This window comes from Lampris incognitus, chromosome 1, assembly GCF_029633865.1.
Source record: "Lampris incognitus isolate fLamInc1 chromosome 1, fLamInc1.hap2, whole genome shotgun sequence".
In the NCBI taxonomy this organism is placed as follows: Eukaryota; Metazoa; Chordata; class Actinopteri; order Lampriformes; family Lampridae; genus Lampris; species Lampris incognitus.
In genome coordinates this window covers 131,504,943-131,524,881 of record NC_079211.1, presented here as the reverse complement: position 1 = coordinate 131,524,881, position 19,939 = coordinate 131,504,943, and the positions used below count along the sequence as shown (strand labels likewise).

The 19,939-nt window shown below is 43.0% G+C and overlaps 2 protein-coding genes across 3 annotated transcripts; both read right to left on the bottom strand.

Annotated features, from left to right (window-relative positions):
* Positions 1-4,085: 4,085 nt before the first annotated feature.
* LOC130125091 (uncharacterized protein C22orf15) lies at positions 4,086-7,430 on the bottom strand. 2 transcript variants are annotated; one of them, XM_056294544.1, is made up of 5 exons: positions 7,275-7,430; positions 6,887-6,973; positions 6,338-6,460; positions 5,270-5,344; positions 4,086-4,431 (listed from the first exon to the last, which is right to left on the bottom strand). In XM_056294544.1, the coding sequence occupies exons 1-5, from the start codon at positions 7,297-7,299 to the stop codon at positions 4,286-4,288; spliced, it is 456 nt and encodes a 151-aa protein (XP_056150519.1). In that variant the 5' UTR covers positions 7,300-7,430; the 3' UTR covers positions 4,086-4,285. The 2 variants fall into 2 exon arrangements, with proteins under 2 accessions (XP_056150519.1, XP_056150526.1); XM_056294551.1 differs by lacking the exon at positions 6,887-6,973 and having other exon boundaries at positions 7,275-7,426.
* A 1,901-nt stretch (positions 7,431-9,331) lies between these two features.
* Positions 9,332-12,057, bottom strand: adora2aa (adenosine A2a receptor a). Its single transcript, XM_056279706.1, has 2 exons — positions 11,720-12,057; positions 9,332-10,358 (listed from the first exon to the last, which is right to left on the bottom strand). Exons 1-2 carry the CDS (start codon positions 12,055-12,057, stop codon positions 9,332-9,334), a joined length of 1,365 nt encoding a protein of 454 aa, XP_056135681.1.
* Positions 12,058-19,939: the final 7,882 nt, after the last annotated feature.

Sequence of the window (19,939 nt, the reverse complement as noted above, 5' to 3'; positions counted from 1 at the left end):
CCAGTACTGTTGGCCAGCAGGGTGCCGATGGAAACTATGCTACTGTTAGGCGAAGGAGAAGGAGAGGGGGAAGGCATGTCCAGAGGCAGTGAGAGAGGAGGAAGGGTAGGAGTGCGGAGGTGAGGGTCGGAACTTTGAATGTTGGCACTATGGCTGGTAAAGGGAGAGAGCTGGCTGATATGATGGAAAGAAGAAAGGTAGGCATACTGTGTGTGCAAGACACTAGGTGGAAGGCCAGGAGCATCGGAGGTGGGTTCAAACTCTTCTTACCATGGTGTGAATGGGAGGAGAAATGGGGTAGGGGTAATTCTGAAGGAAGAGTATGTCAAGAGTGTGTTGGAGGTGAAGAGAGTGTCGGACAGAGTGATGAGTATGAAGCTGGAAATCGAAGGTGTATTGTTGAATGCTTTCAGTACATATGCCCTGCAAGTTGGGTGTGAGATGGAAGAGAAAGAGGAATTCTGGAGTGAGTTGGATGAAGTGGTGGAGAGTGTATCCGAGGAGAGAGTGGTGATTGGAGCAGACTTCAATGGGCATGTTGGTGAAGGAAACAGAGGCGATGAGGAGGTGATGGGTAGGTATGGTGTCAAGGAGAAAAATGTGGAAGGACAGAGGGTGGTGGATTTTGTGAAAAGGATGGAAATGGCTGTGATGAATACATATTTCAAGAAGAGGGAGGAACACAGGGTGATGTACAAGAGTGGAGGAAAGTGCACACAGGAGGACTATATCTTATGTAGGAGGTGCAATCTGAAATGGATTGGAGACTGCAAGGTGGTGACAGGGGAGAACGTAGCTAGGCAGCATTGGATGGTGGTCTGTAGGATGACTTTGGAGACCAAGAAGAGGAAACTTCCACCAAATGGTGGAAGTTGAATTAAGGAAGACTGTTGTGTGGAGTCCAGGGAGGAGTTAAGACAAGCACTGGGTGGTAGTGAAGAGTTGCCGGATGGCTGGACAAGCACTGCAGAAATAGTGAGGGGGACAGCTAGGAAGGTACTTGGTGTGTCATCTGGACAGAAGAAGGAGGACAAGGAGACTTGGTGGTGGAATGAAGAAGTACAGCAAAGTATACAGAGGAAGAGGTTGGCGAAGAAGCGGGATAGTCAGAGAGATGAAGAAAGTAGACGAGTACAAGGAGATGCAGCGTAAAGCGAAGACAGAGGTGGCAAAGGAAAAGGCGTGTGGTGAGTTGTGTGAGAGGTTAGACACTAAGGAAGGAGAAAATGACTTGTACCGATTGGCTAGACAGAGGGACCAAGCTGCAAAGAATGTGCAGCAGGTTAGGGCGATCAAGGATACAGATGGAAATGTGCTGACAAGTGAGGAGAGTGTGCTGAGAAGGTGGAAGGAGTACTTTGAGGGGCTGATGAATGAAGAAAATGAGAGAGAGAGAAGGTTGGATGATGTGGGGATAGTGAATCAGGAAGTGCAGTGGATTAACAAGGAGGAAGTGAGGGCAGCTATGAAGAGGACGAAGAGTGGAAAGGCAGTTGGTCCTGATGACATACCTGTGGAAGCATGGAGATGTTTAGGAGAGATGGCAGTTGAGTTTTCAACTAGATTGTTTAACACAATCTTGGAAAGTGAGAGGATGCCTGAGGAGTGGAGAAGAAGCATACTGGTACCGATTTTCAAGAATAAGGGTGATGTGCAGAACTGTAGCAACTACAGAGGTATAAAGTTGATCAGCCACAGCATGAAGATATGGGAAAGAGTAATAGAAGCTAGGTTAAGAGGAGAGGTGATGATCGGTGAGCAGCAGTATGGTTTCATGCCATGAAAGAGCACCACAGATGCGATGTTTGCTTTGAGAATGTTGATGGAGAAGTATAGAGAAGGCCAGAAGGAGTTACATTGTGTCTTTGTGGATTTAGAAAAAGCATATGACAGAGTGCCGAGAGAGGAGGTGTGGTATTGTATGAGGAAGTCAGGAGTTGCAGAGAAGTATGTAGGAGTGGTGCAGGATATGTATGAGGGAAGTGTGACAATGGTGAGGTGTGCAGTTGGAATGACAGATTAGTTCAAGGATCGTCTCTGAGCTCTTTCTTGCTTGCAATGGTGATGGACAGGTTGACGAATGAGATCAGGCAGGAGTCTCCATGGACTATGATGTTTGCGGATGACATTGTGATGTGTAGCGAGAGTAGGGTGCAGGTTGAGGAGAGCCTGGAGAGGACAAGGTATGCACTGGAGAGAAAAAGAATGAAAGTCAGTAGGAGCAAGATGGAATAACTATGTGTGAATGAAAGGGATGAAAGTGGAATTGTGAGGATGCAAGGACTAGAGGTGACAAAGACATATGAGTTTAAATGCTTGGGGTCAACTGTCCAAAGTAACAGGGAGTGCAGAAGAGAGGTGAAGGCAGGGTGGAGTGGATGGAGAAGAGTGTCAGGAGTGATTTGTGACAGAAGGGTACCAGCGAGAGTTAAAGGGAAGGTTTACAAGATGGTTTTGAGACCAGCTATGTTATGTGGTTTGGAGACAGTGGCACCGACGAAAAGACAGGAGGGGGAGCTGGAGGTGGCAGAGTTGAAGATGCTAAGATTTCATTAGGAGTGACGAAGAAAGACAGGATTAGGAATGATTATATCATAGGGACAGCTCAGGTCGGACGGTTTGGAGACAAAGCAAGAGAGGCGAGATTGAGATGGCTTGGACATGTGTGGAGGAGAGATGCTGGGTATATTGGGCGAAGGATGCTGAATATGGAGCTGCCAGGGAAGAGGGAAAGAGGAAGGCCAAACAGGAGGTTTATGGATGTGGTGAGGAAGTACATCCATAAACCTCCTCATGCATCACATGGCTGGTGTGACAGAGGAGGATGCAGAGGACAGGAAGAAATGGAAACAGATGATCCGCTGTGGCAACCCCTAACGGGAGCACCCGAAAGTAGTAGTAGATATTGTTTACATGAAAGGTTTGACCATTTGAACAAAACTAATCACACCATCATCATCTGAGGCATGCTGCATGCAATGAAGAAGAACTACATGAAAATTTATGGGAATAAAAACATGTCCAGACTGATGCAACGAGCCAGGCATTGTGTATTGATTTTGGACACAGGTAGAATAAGTAGTATCCATATGGTGTGTGTCATTAAACTCTCTGCATTCATGCATGTGTGTTTCAGCAGGCGGGCAGAGAAGCAGGTCAACGTCACGTCACTCTTGCCTGTTTATGAGGTAACAGAAAAAAATCAATTAAAATTATTTGATTGTTGACTCTTCAGACCTTTGTTTCTGAGACTTTTAAGTGTTAAACTTTTGCAACTCAGAAAGGAGTGTGTGTCTGAATGTAGGGCCCAGTTTTATGTTGGTGTACCACGCAAGCTTTAAAAATGTCCACATCAATTCGATATACCATTAGTGTGTTGTCAATACAGTCCACAGCGCCCTGTCATCAGTATAAGTGAATGAAAATATCAGTAAATGAATGTTTCTTTGTGCATGTACTGCAAGTACACCCTGTGGCCAGAAGCATTCATCCAACATGCCATTCCAAAATCATGGGCATTAACATGGAGGTGGCTCCCTATTTAGTGCTGTGTGACAATTTTCCCTCTTCGAGAAGAGGTTTCCATCAGATTTTGAAAAGTCACTGCAGGTATTTGCATCAACTCAGCCAGGAAAGCATTGGTCATGTCGGGCATTGATGTTGGGTGATCGGGCCTGGCTTACAATGCATGTGTGAATTCATCCCAGCGGTGTTTGATGCGGTTGAAGTCAGGGCTCCCTGTAGGCCAGTCACATTCTTCATGCTGATCTCAACAAACCTTCCATTTCTGTGTGGACCTCGATTTGTGCACAGGGGCCTCGTCTGGGATGCCGTTCCTATGCTGTAACGTCAAACAAACAAACCTAACGAGGAGAGAAAAATCCCATAGATGATAGCTGCGTTTTACATTTCAGCAAACATTTTCCGGGGAATCCAAAAATGTTGGGAAATGGGGATGCAGCGGAAGATAAAGAAATGGAGGGTAGCTTGACTTCAAAATGTGCAATTTGATTTGAAGTTGGCAGGTAACTAAGTTTGGCCTTATTGCAACCTAAAAGTGCAATCAATCTACAGAGATATAATGAGGAAATTCTGAATTTATTGTAGTTACATTCATTATAAATGTATGCATTACAATGCAAGGGACGTCCTGCACTAAGCTATTCTGCAGATGAGGCAAAATGCTTGAATAACTATTCGACTGAAACAGCCAGTTCATAACGTGCACAGGACTTCCCCTCACAGCCTCGAACCTTTGTCCTCTTGGCTGTGAGCTGCAGAGCCCTTATTTGTTTAGATGGCTCTTATTTGCAGAGGTGTTTTTGTTCCGGCTCTGTGTGACAGAGCTGTCCTTCTGGGTCCAGCCTTTTCTAAAGGAACCATTCCTTCCCCCTCGTTTCTTATTCGGATTTGACATTTTCTTCAGCATATCTGCAACAGACAGAAAAGAAACGTTTCAAAGAAATAGAGGCGAAGATAATTAAGCACGATTTTGTCATTCTATAACAGCTTATATGAACCAGTTAAGATGACAACAAAGCATCTTTGTCTTAATTCAGCTCTTGTCATATTATGTTTATATGCGGTTGTGTGCAGATGTCATGTATGGAACAATACTGAAGAAGAAAAATGAAAATTTGATGACAAACAAAATCTTAAAGGTTTTTTTTTTTAGGGAGTTGTTCCTTATCTGATACAAGGGTCTATGGACAGGATGTTGTGCTGCTGTAAGGCCCCTTGAGGCAAATTTGTAATTTGTGATATTGGGCTATACAAATATAAATAAATTGACTTGAGTTGACAACTCTGCTTGCTTTTAAAGGACTTTATGTTTCGCAGACGAACTACAAGTTCCTGAAAGTAATGAAAATGAAACCTGCCGAGGAGTTGTTAGGAGTTTTAATGCAACTATATTATCGGATTACATCGTACAATATAATGTAATCTGAAGACCTGATGTTTTAATTTAATTTCATTTGTGTTTATCGAATAGATCGTATGGCTTTATACATGCATATTTTCTATCACCTATTTTACCTTCTGTATTGTCTATGAAGCAGCTACATTCACAACCACATTTAACTGCCCTGTATAGCCTGATAATGATGCGTTAAAGAAAATTGACTTGACATTTATTGTTTGTCCATTTAAGAGGTATGCTGTATTTGAACAGTGGGGGGCAGCACAGAGCCAATACTGCAACTTCCATTCGACACACAACTCGGTTGCAATGAATCATGACACTGCTGATGTGGAAGTCTTCTATTACCTGATAACTCGGGATGGTTCTTGCTGAGGTTGTTTAAGAGAGGCACGTGTTTCTGGCCTTCACTGTCCTCACTTCCTGAGGAAGAAGAAGAAAAAACAAACTTGAATAAACTGCATAGTGTTATCAGGATACACTTAAATGCAGTTTTTATGTAGCTATGCTGTATATGGTGTGTGTGTGTGTGTGTGTGTGTGTGTGTGTGTGTGTGTGTGTGTGTGTGTAGAGAGAGGTGTAGTGGGATTTTTTAAGCTCTCTCATTATTTTTGGAGCAACAGGAAGGAGCACAGCTGGTTAGTGACATTAAGTATCAAGATTACTAAGATAATTAAGTTATCGATTAAGTATCAGAAGTAAGAAATGCAAACGGATCCCTAACGGGAGCAGCCGAAAGTAGTAGTAGTAGTAGTAGTAGTAGTAGCAGTAGCAGTAGCAGTAGTACTAGTAGTAGTAGCAGTAGCAGTAGCAGTAGCAGTAGTACTACTACTAGTAGTAGTAGTAGCAGTAGCAGTAGCAGTAGTAGTAGTAATAGTAGTAGTTGTAGTAGTAGATCAACTATCAGAAGTATTGGTCTGGCATGGGGGTCCGGGTAGCGTAGCGGTCTATTCCGTTGCCTACCAACACGGGGATCGGCGGGGCGAATCCCCGTGTTACCTCCGGCGTGGTCGGGCGTCTGCGGGTGGGAAGCTGAATGTGGGTATGTGTCCTGGTCGCTGCGCTAGCGCCTCCTCTGGTCGGTCGGGGTGCCTGTTCAGGGGGGCGGGGGAGCGGGTACTGGGGGAATAGCGGGATCCTCCCACATGCTACGCCCCCCTGGTGAAACTCCTCACTGTCAGGTGAAAAGAAGCGGCTGGCGACTCCACATGTATTGGAGGAGGCATGTGTTAGTCTGCAGCCCTCACCGGATCGGCAGAGGAGGTGGAGCAGCGACGATGGCTCGGAAACGTGGGGTATATTTGGTCAAGTACAATTGGGGAGAAAAGGGGGGGGGGGGTTAAAAAGAAATGGAGAACTGAAAATGGGTCTGATCACTGTAGCCATTGTTGATGTAGTTAATGAAGAGGGACTCACGGCAGACTCGTAGGAGGACGTAGATGCTCCTCTCCACCAACAAAAGGCTGGCCGGCTCCACACTTTGCTCCTTCTCCACCAGGCTCATCACTGTGCCGGATCTGTCCATCAAGTCCACACAGTCTGCAGGAGAAACTGCTTATGACACGTTTTCACAAGGACGCTTTTCCTCGAACCTTCTATGGCAAAAATATTTTTTTGTCCTACAACCAAACCCACACTAAAACTATAACTTGTAAAATATCGTGTTTGAGTCAAAATGTCAGTGATATCTCCGGTGCAGACATTGACTTTATTTTAATCCACGTATGAATAATACAAATGTATCTCTTACTGTTTGTGTTTTATTTATGGTTTTTTTTCTTATCAAATCAGATTAGTTGAAGTAATTGCCCCCTGGCGGCTGGGATCAATGTCGTGTTTATGATGTCTGATAGATTGTCATGACAAATAATAATCATAATTCACTCTATTCATATAGCAATTCATGCACCCCCTCACACACACCCACACCCACACATTTCTTATTGGCTGAAAGATGCTGAATACCTTCACTGTGCAGACCACACCTCATCTTCAAACTATGGATGAAGTTTATCAACCTGCAGTTGAGATTGAATAATGCCATTCTGTTGTCTGCCAAGAAGAACAACATTTAGTCAGTCATCTTAACACCTTGAAGGTATTCAGCTGTTGGATTGGTAAATATAAATTAAGCAGATCATATTGGAAAGGCATGTTAATGTTAAATAGTAAAAGAAACTATTAATATGATATGTCACTGCATTGCACTGATAGAGTTTTTCCATTACGTACAACTAAAACTTTCAAATGTCACATGCCAGCTTTAATCCCTCCTGAATAATCCTATGGTGTATATGTACACAGAATTAATCCACTTAAATGTCCCTTGTACTTTCAACCCAACTTCACTAACCTCCAAACAGCACTGTGACAAACATCCCTCCTCTTAACGGTAAGCGTACGTTGCCCTTGTGTACAATCCTACTCGTCAGTGCAACGCCAAATAGTCCTTAAGTGCCCGTCTCCTCCGTAAAGGGAGTAATAATGAGCTGAGGTCAATACGACAGTACAGAACAACAATGGGGGAGGGGGGGTGTTATGTCGGTGTTGTTGACTACTCTGTAGTGACAGAGTTCATAGGATTGCAGGGAGAGGCTACTGCATGTATGAACCAACCCCTGTAGCTACTCTGCACAAGCACACAACATGCAAAGTACTGATGGCAAAAGTGTTGATCTTCTTGTTGACACATCTCTGGTGTGCATCATCCTCATCTTGGTCTTTTCACTCAGATAGAGGTCTATTCTTGTTTGTTTCCATGGAGTCCGTACACACAGACAGACAGACGGTCCTTCTAGTCTTTACAACATCTTGCAGAAGAATAAAGTCATCTCAGCTACTTACTGGGAATAATAAGCAGGCAGCATCTTTTTCTGTTGTTGCTTTTTGTATGCTGTTATTCATCTGCTGTAGTACAAATGTGGCTATTTCTTCCAAAAAATTAGATACCCACTGTTTACAAAGGGAACATGTATTCTTATAAAACTAACCACAACACAAAAATAATGACAGACAGACAAACAGACAGACAGACAGAGAGAGAGAGAGAGAGAGAGAGAGAGAGAGAGAGAGAGAGAGAGAGAGAGAGAGAGAGAGAGAGAGAGAGAGAGAGAGAGAGAGAGAGAGAGAGAGAGAGAGAGAGAGAGAGAGAGAGAGATAGACAGACAGACAGACAGACAGATAGACAGACACACAGGCAAATAGATAGCTTGCAGGAACTTGAAACAGTGTGAGAGGGTAAAATATTCAAAGCTTTGCCACACAGGCTAGCAGCAGAGAACGGGGACTGGGAGGTCTCTGTGGTGAATCTTTAAAAAGCAAATAAAGACCCCTGGGAACGCTATCAAAAAGGAGTAGGTCCTGAGCCCTGTAACCTGAACTCATGGGGGAATTGGGATAAAAGCTGGGAAAATGAAGCGATCCAAAGATGGTTTCCCTGCATAACTAAAAGCCTCCCCAGAGTAAGCAACCCATTTCTCTAGCTCGGCCCTGTGGTCCCAACAGGATCCGGCTTTCCTCTCTGAGGCTCTTGGTGGCGCTCATGAGAGCCCTGGAGCTTTTTAACTTCAGCTAATACATGACGACTTTAACAATGAGCAGCAATTGGAATGAATGGTTAGTGCCGTGGGGCAATGTAAACACATACACTTGGCAAGGAAAATGTAAAGGGGTTTATTATTTTCAGACAAGACACTCTGCCAACCTATATGCATTCTGACAATGGGAACACACAGTATATATATGATAGCTGCACTCCATCGACAAGACTCCTCCATATTAGTTTATAGGTGTTGGCTGGAATTATATTTCTAAAATATACTAAGACATTGATATATCATTGGCATTTAACGTTTGGCCAAATCATTTCTCGAATTACCCAAAAAGTCAACACTGACATCAATTTTAACAGCACACAGTCAAGCTACATAATCACATTGAGCAAACATACACAGACTATTACATTTCAACATTACATAACCAGATTTTGAGGCTTTAGAAAAAAGAAAAGGAAACACCACATTATTGTTGGTAAGCAAAAAGAAAGCAATGGTTCACTGGTGGAAAGGGCTGCCCTTGTGTTGGTCCTTTTTCTAATGTAAGGCGCATTGTGTTGCATTTTTTGACATAATAGATGTGTGATAAATCTTGACTTGACCGGCTAAGGTGAAATTCTTTCTTTTTTTAAATCTGCAAAATAGCATGGACTCTTGCAAATGGAACTGAGTTATCTGTGTCACATTTCATTTAACCCTCAATCCATGGCATGAGCACTGATCAATAATAACTGATCTCTAGCGCTGCTGTCAATATCAAGCCATTGAGCTGACACAAACCATATCGTCCATTAATATTTCAGTCTGAGGACAAGGTGCTGACAAATACTGGGGCATTACACTTCCTCTCTATGCATCAGGACCCTTTGGCTAGCTCATTCAAACAGGTGTTTCTGTTGCGCTTGTTGAATAATAATGCGACTCGGGTGGAGTAGAGACTCTGCCTGTCCTTTTCCTCTGCCACCTGCGGCCCTCGGCAGGCATGCTGCTGTTCACTGTACTGTTCGTGCTGGTCAGTGGGGATTTGTGTGTGTGTAGGGGCCTGTTGCGGACATGGGCCAACCCTAGGACTGTGGGGGATGATGACAGACAGGGGCAGGTGGGGTACCGCCACTAGACTGTTGCCTGGCTGACTGATGGGACCGGGTCCGGGGTAGGAGCTCTCACAGCTGCTGCTGCTGCTGCTGTGCTCGGTGAAGAGATCAAAGCTGAGGCGGCCGGCCTCGAGTCTGATTGAGTCGGTGATGCTGTTGTGGGTGGAGGTCCGCGTGCTGCCACCCCTGCCCTGCAATAGTTCCTGACGGCCCAGGATGTGGCGCCGGATTATCTTGCGGAAGGTTTGGCGAAACTCCCGGATGCGGTAGGCATAGATGAAGGGGTTGATCACGGAGTTGGCATGGGAGAGGATGATGGCGACATACATGATCCAGGGTGGGGGGCGCGCACACTCTGGACAGAACAGAGTAAAGCAGTTGATAATGTGTAAGGGCAGCCAGCAGACAGCGAACAAACCGACTATGATAGCCAGAGACTTGGCAGCCTGGACCTCCTTCTGCAGTGTGGAGCGGGACTTTTCACCATGAACAGCCTTCAGTTCTATCAGCTTCAGCTGGTGGCGAGCTGCCATGAAGATGCACAGGTAGATGGCCAGCATCAGCAGCAGGGGAATCAGCACACATGCAAAGAAGTTAAAGTAAACCATGTACTCCATGACCACGACTTCCTCAAACAGGCACTTCATCAAGCCAGCGGGACACGTGCTATTAGTTTTATCAGAGACTTTGTGCCAGCCCATCATGGGTGTCAAACCAATGATGATGGATAGCACCCAGCAGATGGCAATGATACCCTTGGCCCGTTGCCCTGTTACCAAACTGTTGTACCTAAAGAGGGGGAGAATACAAAAATTAGCTGTGTCTGTCACATTCCTGTGTAGCTTAGAAGTAGAGGATGCTAATAACTGCTAGTATTGGGGGTTTTCCCATCAGGCCAACAGTGCATGCCAAAAAATGATGCACTCACAGTCATGTAAGGTCATGTAAGACTAGGATGAAAGTTAAACACCAAAATGGCTAATATAATGTTAGATGTAGGGTGTAGGAGTGTAACTTCTTCTATATTTTTTCAATGAACAGAGCCACTTTACTGTTTCAGGAGATGACCTGGCAGAAACACTTTTCATCTGAGGACTGGAGCAGAGGATAAACAAGGATATTGTCAGGACTCTTCTGTAGAAGAGGCTATTTTGAGTCCCATCTATTGCACACTGTGGGAGAGCAGCTGAGATATTGGACTGTTTCTATCACATTCTTCAGATGTTAAAGTGCAAAGGTTAATGCTGCAAAAACAAGCTCCACCTCAGGGATGCAGACAGACACACAAACTAGCTCAGGAAACCCTGGGGGTGGGAGCTATGTGAAAACAGTGTGTTTGGGGTCAGTTAAATGGATGCACTTGTCGTGATGTGGCTCTGTAGTGCAACATTTATGGCACATTAAGGCAATTGAACGAGCAAAGGCCTTGGTATCAGTTGTTATGCAGCGATGTGCTTAAACTGTCCTTATGTGACATGTTCAACATTTTGCAGGCATGCTTTCCTTGGAAGCCTAACTGTTTAATCTAGATTGATTTGCATGAATATAAACACAATGTCTGACAAACTGATAGCGCTATCACTGTGCAGCTTAGATTAGAGGTTCCAGTCTGCATAAGCAATTAGCCAGAGTAAAATTCATTTGACTGCCCCTGGGAAACGTGGCCTAATGGGAGAGACTCTAAATCTGGATACACTAATCTGGCCAAGACTTTCTGGTCCAAATGTCTTATGCTTACTAATAGATATAAATGAAGGGCAATGAATGGGTAAAATGGCCTGACCCAACACTTTTTTATTGCTTTTGACATGCTTTCTGTTAATGCAGAGTGTTGTACTTGAATAGCACATCCATCATTTGAAAAATGACATCTTTCCTTATCAAATGACTGCATGTACAAAATTAAAGCAAATGACAGAACGTTTAACTGAATGGAATTAAACCCAAATCATTTATCACAAAGACAACACTTTCACTGACTGCACCCTCTGTGTTTTACAGCTAGGTGAACTCTTGCACATGAATTCAGTTTTAAAGTTTTAAGAGACTGTATAGCCAGTGGATGTGTCAATATACTTCTAATGGCAAGAAAAGCTGTTGTCCATGCTCACCAGAGCCAACAGCCAAGTTTTGCACCCTGGGCCACTGACCTGAGAGGTATCTTGATGGCGATGTAGCGGTCTATTGCTATGGCCAGCAGGCTGAAAATGGAGCTCTGGGTGAGCACCAGCACAAAGCAGGCGATGAAGAGGCATCCATAGAAGTTAGAGCAGAAGCCTGTGCTGATGATAATGGCAAAGGGGATGGCCAGGACGCCCACGGCAATGTCGGCAGCCGCCAGCGACACTACAAAGAAGTTGGTGATGCTCTGCAGGTTGCTGTTGAGGCAGACGGCCCAGCAGACCAACACATTGCCCAGCACGGAGAAGGCGGCGATCAGCAGCTCCAGAACGATGTAGATGATGGAGGCGGCGAAGTCGTCTGGCATGGTGATACAAACGGCGAGGTCACTGACAAGGAGGGAGGAAATCTCTCCTCAACAAACATAGCTGCGGCTCAGCAGCCCTGACCTCAGCCTCACGTGGAGTTGCCCCGATCAGATGCTGCAATTCCTCAGTTCAAACGGTCGGTAATCCCTCTCAGAGGTGCCGTTCAGTGGTTTGTGCAGATGAAACCCTCAGGGAAAGACTTCTCATCTTGCAGAAAGGACATGACTGCCTCCATTCTGTGCTTGTAAAAGTCTTATGTCTTCTCCCTTCAGGTCCTTCCCCTCTGCACTTCAGGATGCAAGATTCTTTCCCATGGATATCTAAAGGGGCTGAGACCATGCCAGGAACATACACTGCATGAGTGTCATGTAGCCGAAGATAAAGAGGCAAAGTATTGAAATAAAGAGGAAACGCTCACTTAAAACAGGAAATGAAATTGCATTTAAAAATAGGCTTTCCATCAGATATGTGTCACGGCAAGTCTTAAACTACAATGATATAAGAGCTGTCAAATATGACCACACTACCACAATCACTAATATAGAGCCCTATTGTTTCTAAAACAATCAATGTTAAAGATCTTAAAAATATTCTTTTTAGTAAAATGACAAGATTATCATATTCCTGACAGAAAACACTTTGAAACCCCTCTCAGCTCCCAGCTCTCAACTTTCAAATGCTGTCAACCCCTCTTGGCCTCAACACAGAAGAAGAAATGCAGGAATGATGCAAAAAGATAACATCCATGTTAAACATTCAGCACATTTAGCAGAGTCTCCCTGGTCTGGTGCTATATCATAAGTGTCAGAAAATATCAGCTGCACAAACCAAGAACAAATATCTGGGATGCTTCTGAGAGCACGTACACTGCTGGTCTACAACCGTCTGACTTTGGCTAATGAGTCATTTTTCAAGTAGGTGTAGTTCGATCTAGGAAAAATAGTTCCTACATGAAACTGCTTACAACAAGGTCTGTGGATTATCTTGAGTAACCGGGTCATGATTTCTGGGAAGAGACATTGCTGTTGAGTTGTTCAAATGTTGTTGTTTTTTTTTTGCTGCTTTGAGCAACAAAAGCCGAGCGCAGTCCGTTTCCATTGTATTTGACAGAAGCCAGACATCTCTACAGCCGATATCTCCAAAACTCAGTAACTCACACCAAAACGATCTAGATGGATACACAGCACTACAGGTAAGAGAAAAAAACATGCATTTTTGATTTTGGAGTGAACCGTCCCTTAAAAATTGTCTCGACACGAGAGTTAGGCTTAGAAAAGACAATCATCCTGTAGTAAAATAGTAAAAACATTTATACCAACGTAAATATGAATACGTGACATTGAGGGGGCCCTTGGAAGGAAAATACATTCGCTTTGATTGATGCTGATTGTTGTGACCAGATCTATACTTTATTGGTGAATTACAATACAGTTACATCCCTCTGGAATCTGAGAGCTACATGGAGCATCTCTTGTATTTGTGCAGGAGTATTCCCACAGAGGAAATGTTTTCTGAGGTTACATGAAGTTTTTTAGGAGATAACAGCTGTGCTGGAACACAAAGGTCCTTTCCCTTTGGATAAGACAAGACCTTTCTTCAATACCAAACACTTGTTGGAAAAAAAAATCCCACCCAAGTCATGTCCATCCAGAAAACTGGAACCTAGATAAGAAATTGCTTCCATTTGGGAAGTACTAGATAAGTTCTGACTGATTGTTCATATGAGCAGCGTTATAAGTTTTTGTCTTTTAGTCTTCTTTCGTATGATTATTTTATTACTCTGAAAAGTTTGGACTCAATATATTTTTTGTTTTGGGAGTTATGTACTGGATTAAACCGGGATGCTCTGTGCTACACAGTGTTGTATCATAATGATTTCTGCAGCAGCGTTGTGTCCAAACCAAACTCCCCACTGGGGACGACGAAAAAACATTGAATGTTGAATATTTACAAGGCCACAGCAGTAGATGTCCTCATATGACAGCCATGCCTACTACAATAACAAGTATTCTCACGACAGGGGGGGGGGGCTCCGTGCAAACGATATGCATATTTATAACTCCGCTCGTCCCAATGCACTGGCCATAGGGACCTTTTATCAAATCTAAGGAATGTGAGGAACCGACGGTGATGTTTCAGCAGTGGCAATGAGGACCGACCACTATTATATGCTTAACAAAACATTAGGCGACCTGCAATAGTTACTGTTAGTAGAAAAAAAAGTAGATAACTGAACAAATAGAGAATATGACTGCATAGTTCGAGGCACAACAATAGCAGGATAATAAGTTCAAGTCATTGTTGAATGCTCAGTGGTGACCCCTGGTGGTTAGTATGTTACATTCAATTGAATGGGCCTGAACGATCAGGTGGAACACCGGGGCGATGAATAGTACTTTTAGTTGGACATGAAAGGAAATTACACTTGGAGCAACGTTTGGAAATAAAAGTCCATGTGCTAAAGATTCAGTGGCTCACCCTGTTTAAAGCCTTGCTGTGCCGTGAAGGCGATCCAACTTGTTCCAACAGGTGAAAAAACTAACGCCCAAGATCAGCCTTCACATGAGATGATGACACATGGTTGGAGGCTGTGTGGCTCATTTCACATTAAACTTATTCCCATTGTCCTCACTGTAATCTAACAAAAAGAAGGATGCGACAAATAAAGATTTAGAGAAGTCTCGAGAAAATTCAATATTCAAAAAGAACGATGAACTGTATAGTTTATTACAAACATCACTACGCTTGGTTTTATGAGTTCGATTGGCTACATTTATCAGTCAACCAACCCATCAATCAATCAATCAATTTATCTTTATTGATGTGGCACATCTCACACGTTAAAACGCAATGCGCTCTAGCGCACATGGGCACAGATAAAAAGCAGGTAATGATAACGGAAGGAAACAAAACTAGCAATTAACTTATATTGTGAAACAAAATACAGTATTACGAGTAAATAAAGAGACAGCCTACCTGATTTTGACCACCATCAGACGTGTTTCAGGTAAAATAACGTATTTTTTGGGGGGGGGCTTTTGTCGCCATACGGTAGGGTTTCCAATAAAAACAGAAACCTCGGTGGTAAAAAAAAAAATCTTGTCCGACGTTAATTAAAAGGCAAGCAGGTTATTTCGTGGTGCACGGAGTTTCACTTCTTATTTCTAAGCCGCTTCACACTGACTCAGGTTTAACACACGTGACACGGCGGCAGCGGTGGTCTCCTTCAGGGGAAACAGGACGCGATCACTCCGGTGTCCAATCCACGGTCCGCGGCCCTCACACGATCCGCCGCACGACGAAACAAAGTACGACCATCTTGTACTGCGGCACGGTAGACAGATGTGGCAAATTAAACTGTTCTTTCTCTTATTGTTACCACCGCCAGGCAGGCAGGAAGTACCCTGGAGGGTATTATGCGTTTTGGCAAGTGTGTGCGTGTGTGTGTGTCTAATTTCGCAAACTACTGGACCTATCAGCCTAAATTTGTTTGTGCAAATGTGTGTAGTTATATGATGAAGAACCTCTCGTGGTTGCGGTGATTAAAAACCTTTGAATAATGTTTGTTCTCGCTACCACCACTCCCTCTCTCCATTCACTCTCCAGCTCGCTCGATCAATGATAGTGTAACGTGCATGGATAAGTAGACACACTGGCCGCTGACTGGTGGGTCTGACCCTTTAGTCAAGCGGTTCGCGATGTCTCCTGCGGTGCGGGCGATACGGGTTCGCTTCCCGGCCGCGGCAGCTCCTGTGGTTGCGTTGCCCCCCGAAGTCGCTACAATACTCTCCGTCGCTGCCCGATCTGAGTCAACCGTGCGCATGCGCGACTCGCATTTACGGTTGAGTCAGCTCGGACAGCGGTAGTGTCAACACCAAACCATTATGTATTCGGGTATGAGTCTTGAAAGTAAATGAGAAGTCGATCGTGTTTCGCAAGCCAAGCAAAACATTTACTGCTGATCTCGGCAATTCATCTTATTCACCTCGCCGCCTCGAGGAAGTCTCCAATGTCAAAAGTCCGCTGTAAAAATACAAATTCAAGAGTATGATTAATTACAGTCATGGCGGGAAATCATCTCAGTAACTACGATAAACCATTTCTCATGGCTGAGCTGTTTTCTTGCCTTGTTTTCTGAATGAGCGTCAATCAGCAGAGCAGCCGTTCGCCTTCAATCATTTTATATCATGAAAACCGCTTTGAAATGATGATAACCTGATCTCTTGTCATTTCGTGTCAGACTCGGTCGCTTTTGTGCGAGGGTCCGCCTAGGAGGCTGCACATCCGCAGACTACAGGCAAAACGTTTTTTTATTAGGTAGATTTTTAGTTTGAGTTCTGCATATTAACCCCCCCCCCCATATTTCCCGTTCAATCGACTTGGGCGCTGCGCAAAAGTCTTACAATGGCAGGAACATTGTTTTTTATTTTCTGTCCATATGTGTGTATGTAGAAGGGGAGGCGCGTGCGCTGGTGGAGAGCTGCACTCTTAATTATCACTAAAGTTTATTGTCACTGTTCGAAGTACACGTACACAAACAACAAAACATGGAATCGTATGCTTTCAGGATAGCACGCACTTTATGGTCTCGTCAGTGGAAAACAAATGCAGCGAGGCATTATGTGCTGCTAACGCCACCACGTATAATACTGGTGCGTAGCGACATAGTAGCGTTTACATGGTGCAAGAAGAGCAGGGGCAACAGCCATGACATCTGTACCTTCAACAGCCCTCGTTATCCTCTAGTGTGGATGGGATCAACCGAATCAAGTTTTTTTTTAAAAATCTAGTGTCTTGGCTTGTTATTTAAGACAGCATTAAATGTGGGAATATTGGGGAATTTACTGATGCTTGTGTCGGACAAAGGCAGTAAGGAACTGCGGTGCCAGGTCAGTTAAAACGGAGGACTCTTTACGAGTTGTTGCTACACCACATTGCCTAACAAAATCTATTCTTGAACAAAGCCTACTCAGTGCCATGTGGTCACAAAGAGTCACTGGCTCAAAGAAACACACTACTCATTGTCAAATGATTTCATTAGATTGAAAATCCAATTTATTAGCGTTAATCCTGTGACAAACAGTCGCCGGTGTTGTTGTTGGGAAGGAGAACATCTGACCTTAAGTTAAATAAAGAACCCACTGATCTAATCTCTTAAGGAAAGTCATGTAAAAATAAACTTTGTTTCAATTATTTTTTATTACTATTACCAGAAAAATAAAGCCATATAAATACAGACAACTTATTTTACATTTGATTATCATAATGGTGTGCACATATTAGCTTAGTCCCATCTCTCACACAAACGTGTATATGTCTACCATCCGATTTGAGCTTTTGTCTAGAAACTTCTTCAGCACTTCATGTAGTGGTGATCATGACTCCCACAAAACAGAAAAGACATCCATACCCTAATCCCGTTTATCAGACCATCCAATGTGGCATGGATTGCAGTAATGGATTTGTAGGCAACATGGGGAAAAAACATGACAAAAGGAAGTAGGTTCAGTGGAATTCTCAGAGCATTTTCAAGTAAACGAAACATGGCATAGCATAATGAAGTGGAACCATGAATAATAAACATTTTTTTTTCACATTTGATTTGCTCATTGTAGAAAAGCCCAAAATGCTGTGGGGCATTATACTTGGTAATTCAGGTCCCAGTTCCTGATATCGATGTGACACGTTCCTGAGCCTTCAGCAGGCAGCATGTCAAGGTGGAATGTGCTTTGAGTTTGGCCAAATGTGCTTTGCATTTGGCCAACTCCCCATTTTGTCCACAGCACAACAGCAGGCTGGGATTTAGAGTAAAAAAAAAAAAAAAAAAAACCTAATACTGGAACGTGATCATAAGACATCCCACTTTTATAGTGGAGATGTTTTGATAGATTGTACAGCTGACGTTAGCATCGGGTGCAAGAAATATATGAGCTGAATAATGAAGTCAGCCAGTGACTCCAGGAACACAGAGGCTGATAAAACATGCCATCATGGCATGACATGGCCTATTAATGGAGAAACAATACTTTTAACTGTCAACACCATGACAACCCACTCCAATTCTTGCAATTTATTTCTTGCATGAACAAAAAACAAAAGAAATCAATATAAAAGGCAACTTCTTACGCTAGATTTAGCTCACTAAATGTCTCAGCTATATAAAGTGAGGCTAACCAAATAAGATGTGAATGTGCTTTTACATCTGGGAGAAAGTTTGTTCCTCCAAAGGTTTTATTGTAATGTCAATGGCCTCAGTGTTTAACTTTAACTGAAACTGCAGTAGATGTTGAAGAGATAACCTGACAATCTTCACTTTAGATTTCTTAACTAGTTAGTTTTCTCAAGTAAAACAAAAAGAATGCTATTACCTGTAGGCTGTTATCGGGAAAAATGTGCGGCAAATAGAAAACCCTTCAATGTATAGCTTTACAAAGTGTCTGGGGAGAAAGATCACTAAAATGTGAAATGTCAGGGTATCACTTCATGGAAATTTGAGCTTAACTGTTAAGGCGGGGCAAAAATGTGGCACACAAATAGCTTATATCAGTGCAACTATCTGGGATTGATCTATATAGGCTTCAGAGACATTACAAAGCAATAACCTCACTATAGTGACCTGAAAACCATGCAAATAAATACACTGAAATTAGTACGCATAGGCACAAAAAAAAAAGAGCATGTGGCAGTAATCTGCCTTCAAGATAACGTTGCCCAGTTAAAAAAAAAAAACATGGAACACATTCATATTGTAATTGTTAATTACACTTAGAACTGAAAATTTCAAATACTAAAACTCTAACACAGCAAAAAGCAGTTAAAACAAAAATATTTCAATAGCACGGTGAATTTCAAGTCACTTGCATTTCTTGTAGTTTATAGTGTAGGATGTGCAAACTTAAATGGTTTTGTTCTGTATCGTTTATTGTTCTAAACTGTGGCATTGCAATGATCTATGATCAAGGTTTTTCCTACCATCTTCTTATTTTATGTTAGAATCACCTTGTGTGCTCGGGGTAGACTCTACATTTTTCACGTGGGCTCCCAGACTGAAAACGCTTCAACACCTCTAATCTGGAAAGAAAAAGCACTTCACTAATGTAAGAACATATGTTCATAAAGACATGGTGCACGTTTTATCTTGGCATCTTACAGAAACTAATTCAATTAAAAGCCCCATCTTCAGGCTAAGATAATATGACTGACATTGAGCGATACTATGATACTAGTGAATGCAAAACATGTCACACTAGGGGCTAGTCGATAAACTGCAGACCTATATGAATACAAGTTGACTATGGTTATGCATCTCTGATCAACACTCCAGATTAGTGTTAACTATAGTATTTCTGTCCACGCTTCAGGATCTGTGCTTGGGAAAAAAAATCCTAACAGTAATGATGTTGTAGTGTTGTTTGACAAGACAATCCAACAAGATGTGTTAGTGTTATCAAATAAAATCTGTGTCTGTGCTATAAAAACAGTTATCCAATCAACAGAGGCATAAATAGTGAGCATATGGAAAGTTAACCCTCAGTCTGTTCTGATGACCAAGCCAGAATTCAACCACGGACATATTTGGCAACTGCTCAATCCTTCAATTTCACAAACTATAGCAAAAAGACACTGTTTGTTGGTAGACTTGGCCCATATAAAAAGCCCCATCTCCCAATCTCCTGCAATGTAATTCAGACAGGCACTTCATCCATTAAATCAGAGGCAGCTGTATAATGATAGGTCAGGAAGACTTGGAGCAAAAAGGCTGTGTATGTCTGAATTCCATTCAAAAGGAATTTCATTATTGCCAGGGTAAAGAGGGGATTCCATCTCAGTTGACCGTTACTGCTGGTTATTTTACAAAAGTTGTCTTTTCCCCTAGAATCC

Coding starts and splice junctions, on each gene's coding strand:
- LOC130125091 (XM_056294544.1), bottom strand. CDS start 7,299: ATGTTTGTCACAGTGCTGTTTGGAG. Junction 6,974..7,274: donor TGTCACAGTGCTGTTTGGAG/GTTAGTGAAGTT, acceptor TCTTCTTGGCAG/ACAACAGAATGGCATTATTC. Junction 4,432..5,269: donor GAACCATCCCGAGTTATCAG/GTAATAGAAGAC, acceptor TGTCTGTTGCAG/ATATGCTGAAGAAAATGTCA.
- adora2aa (XM_056279706.1), bottom strand. CDS start 12,057: ATGCCAGACGACTTCGCCGCCTCCATCATCTACATCGTTCTGGAGCTG. Junction 10,359..11,719: donor GCCATCAAGATACCTCTCAG/GTCAGTGGCCCA, acceptor CCCCCTCTTTAG/GTACAACAGTTTGGTAACAG.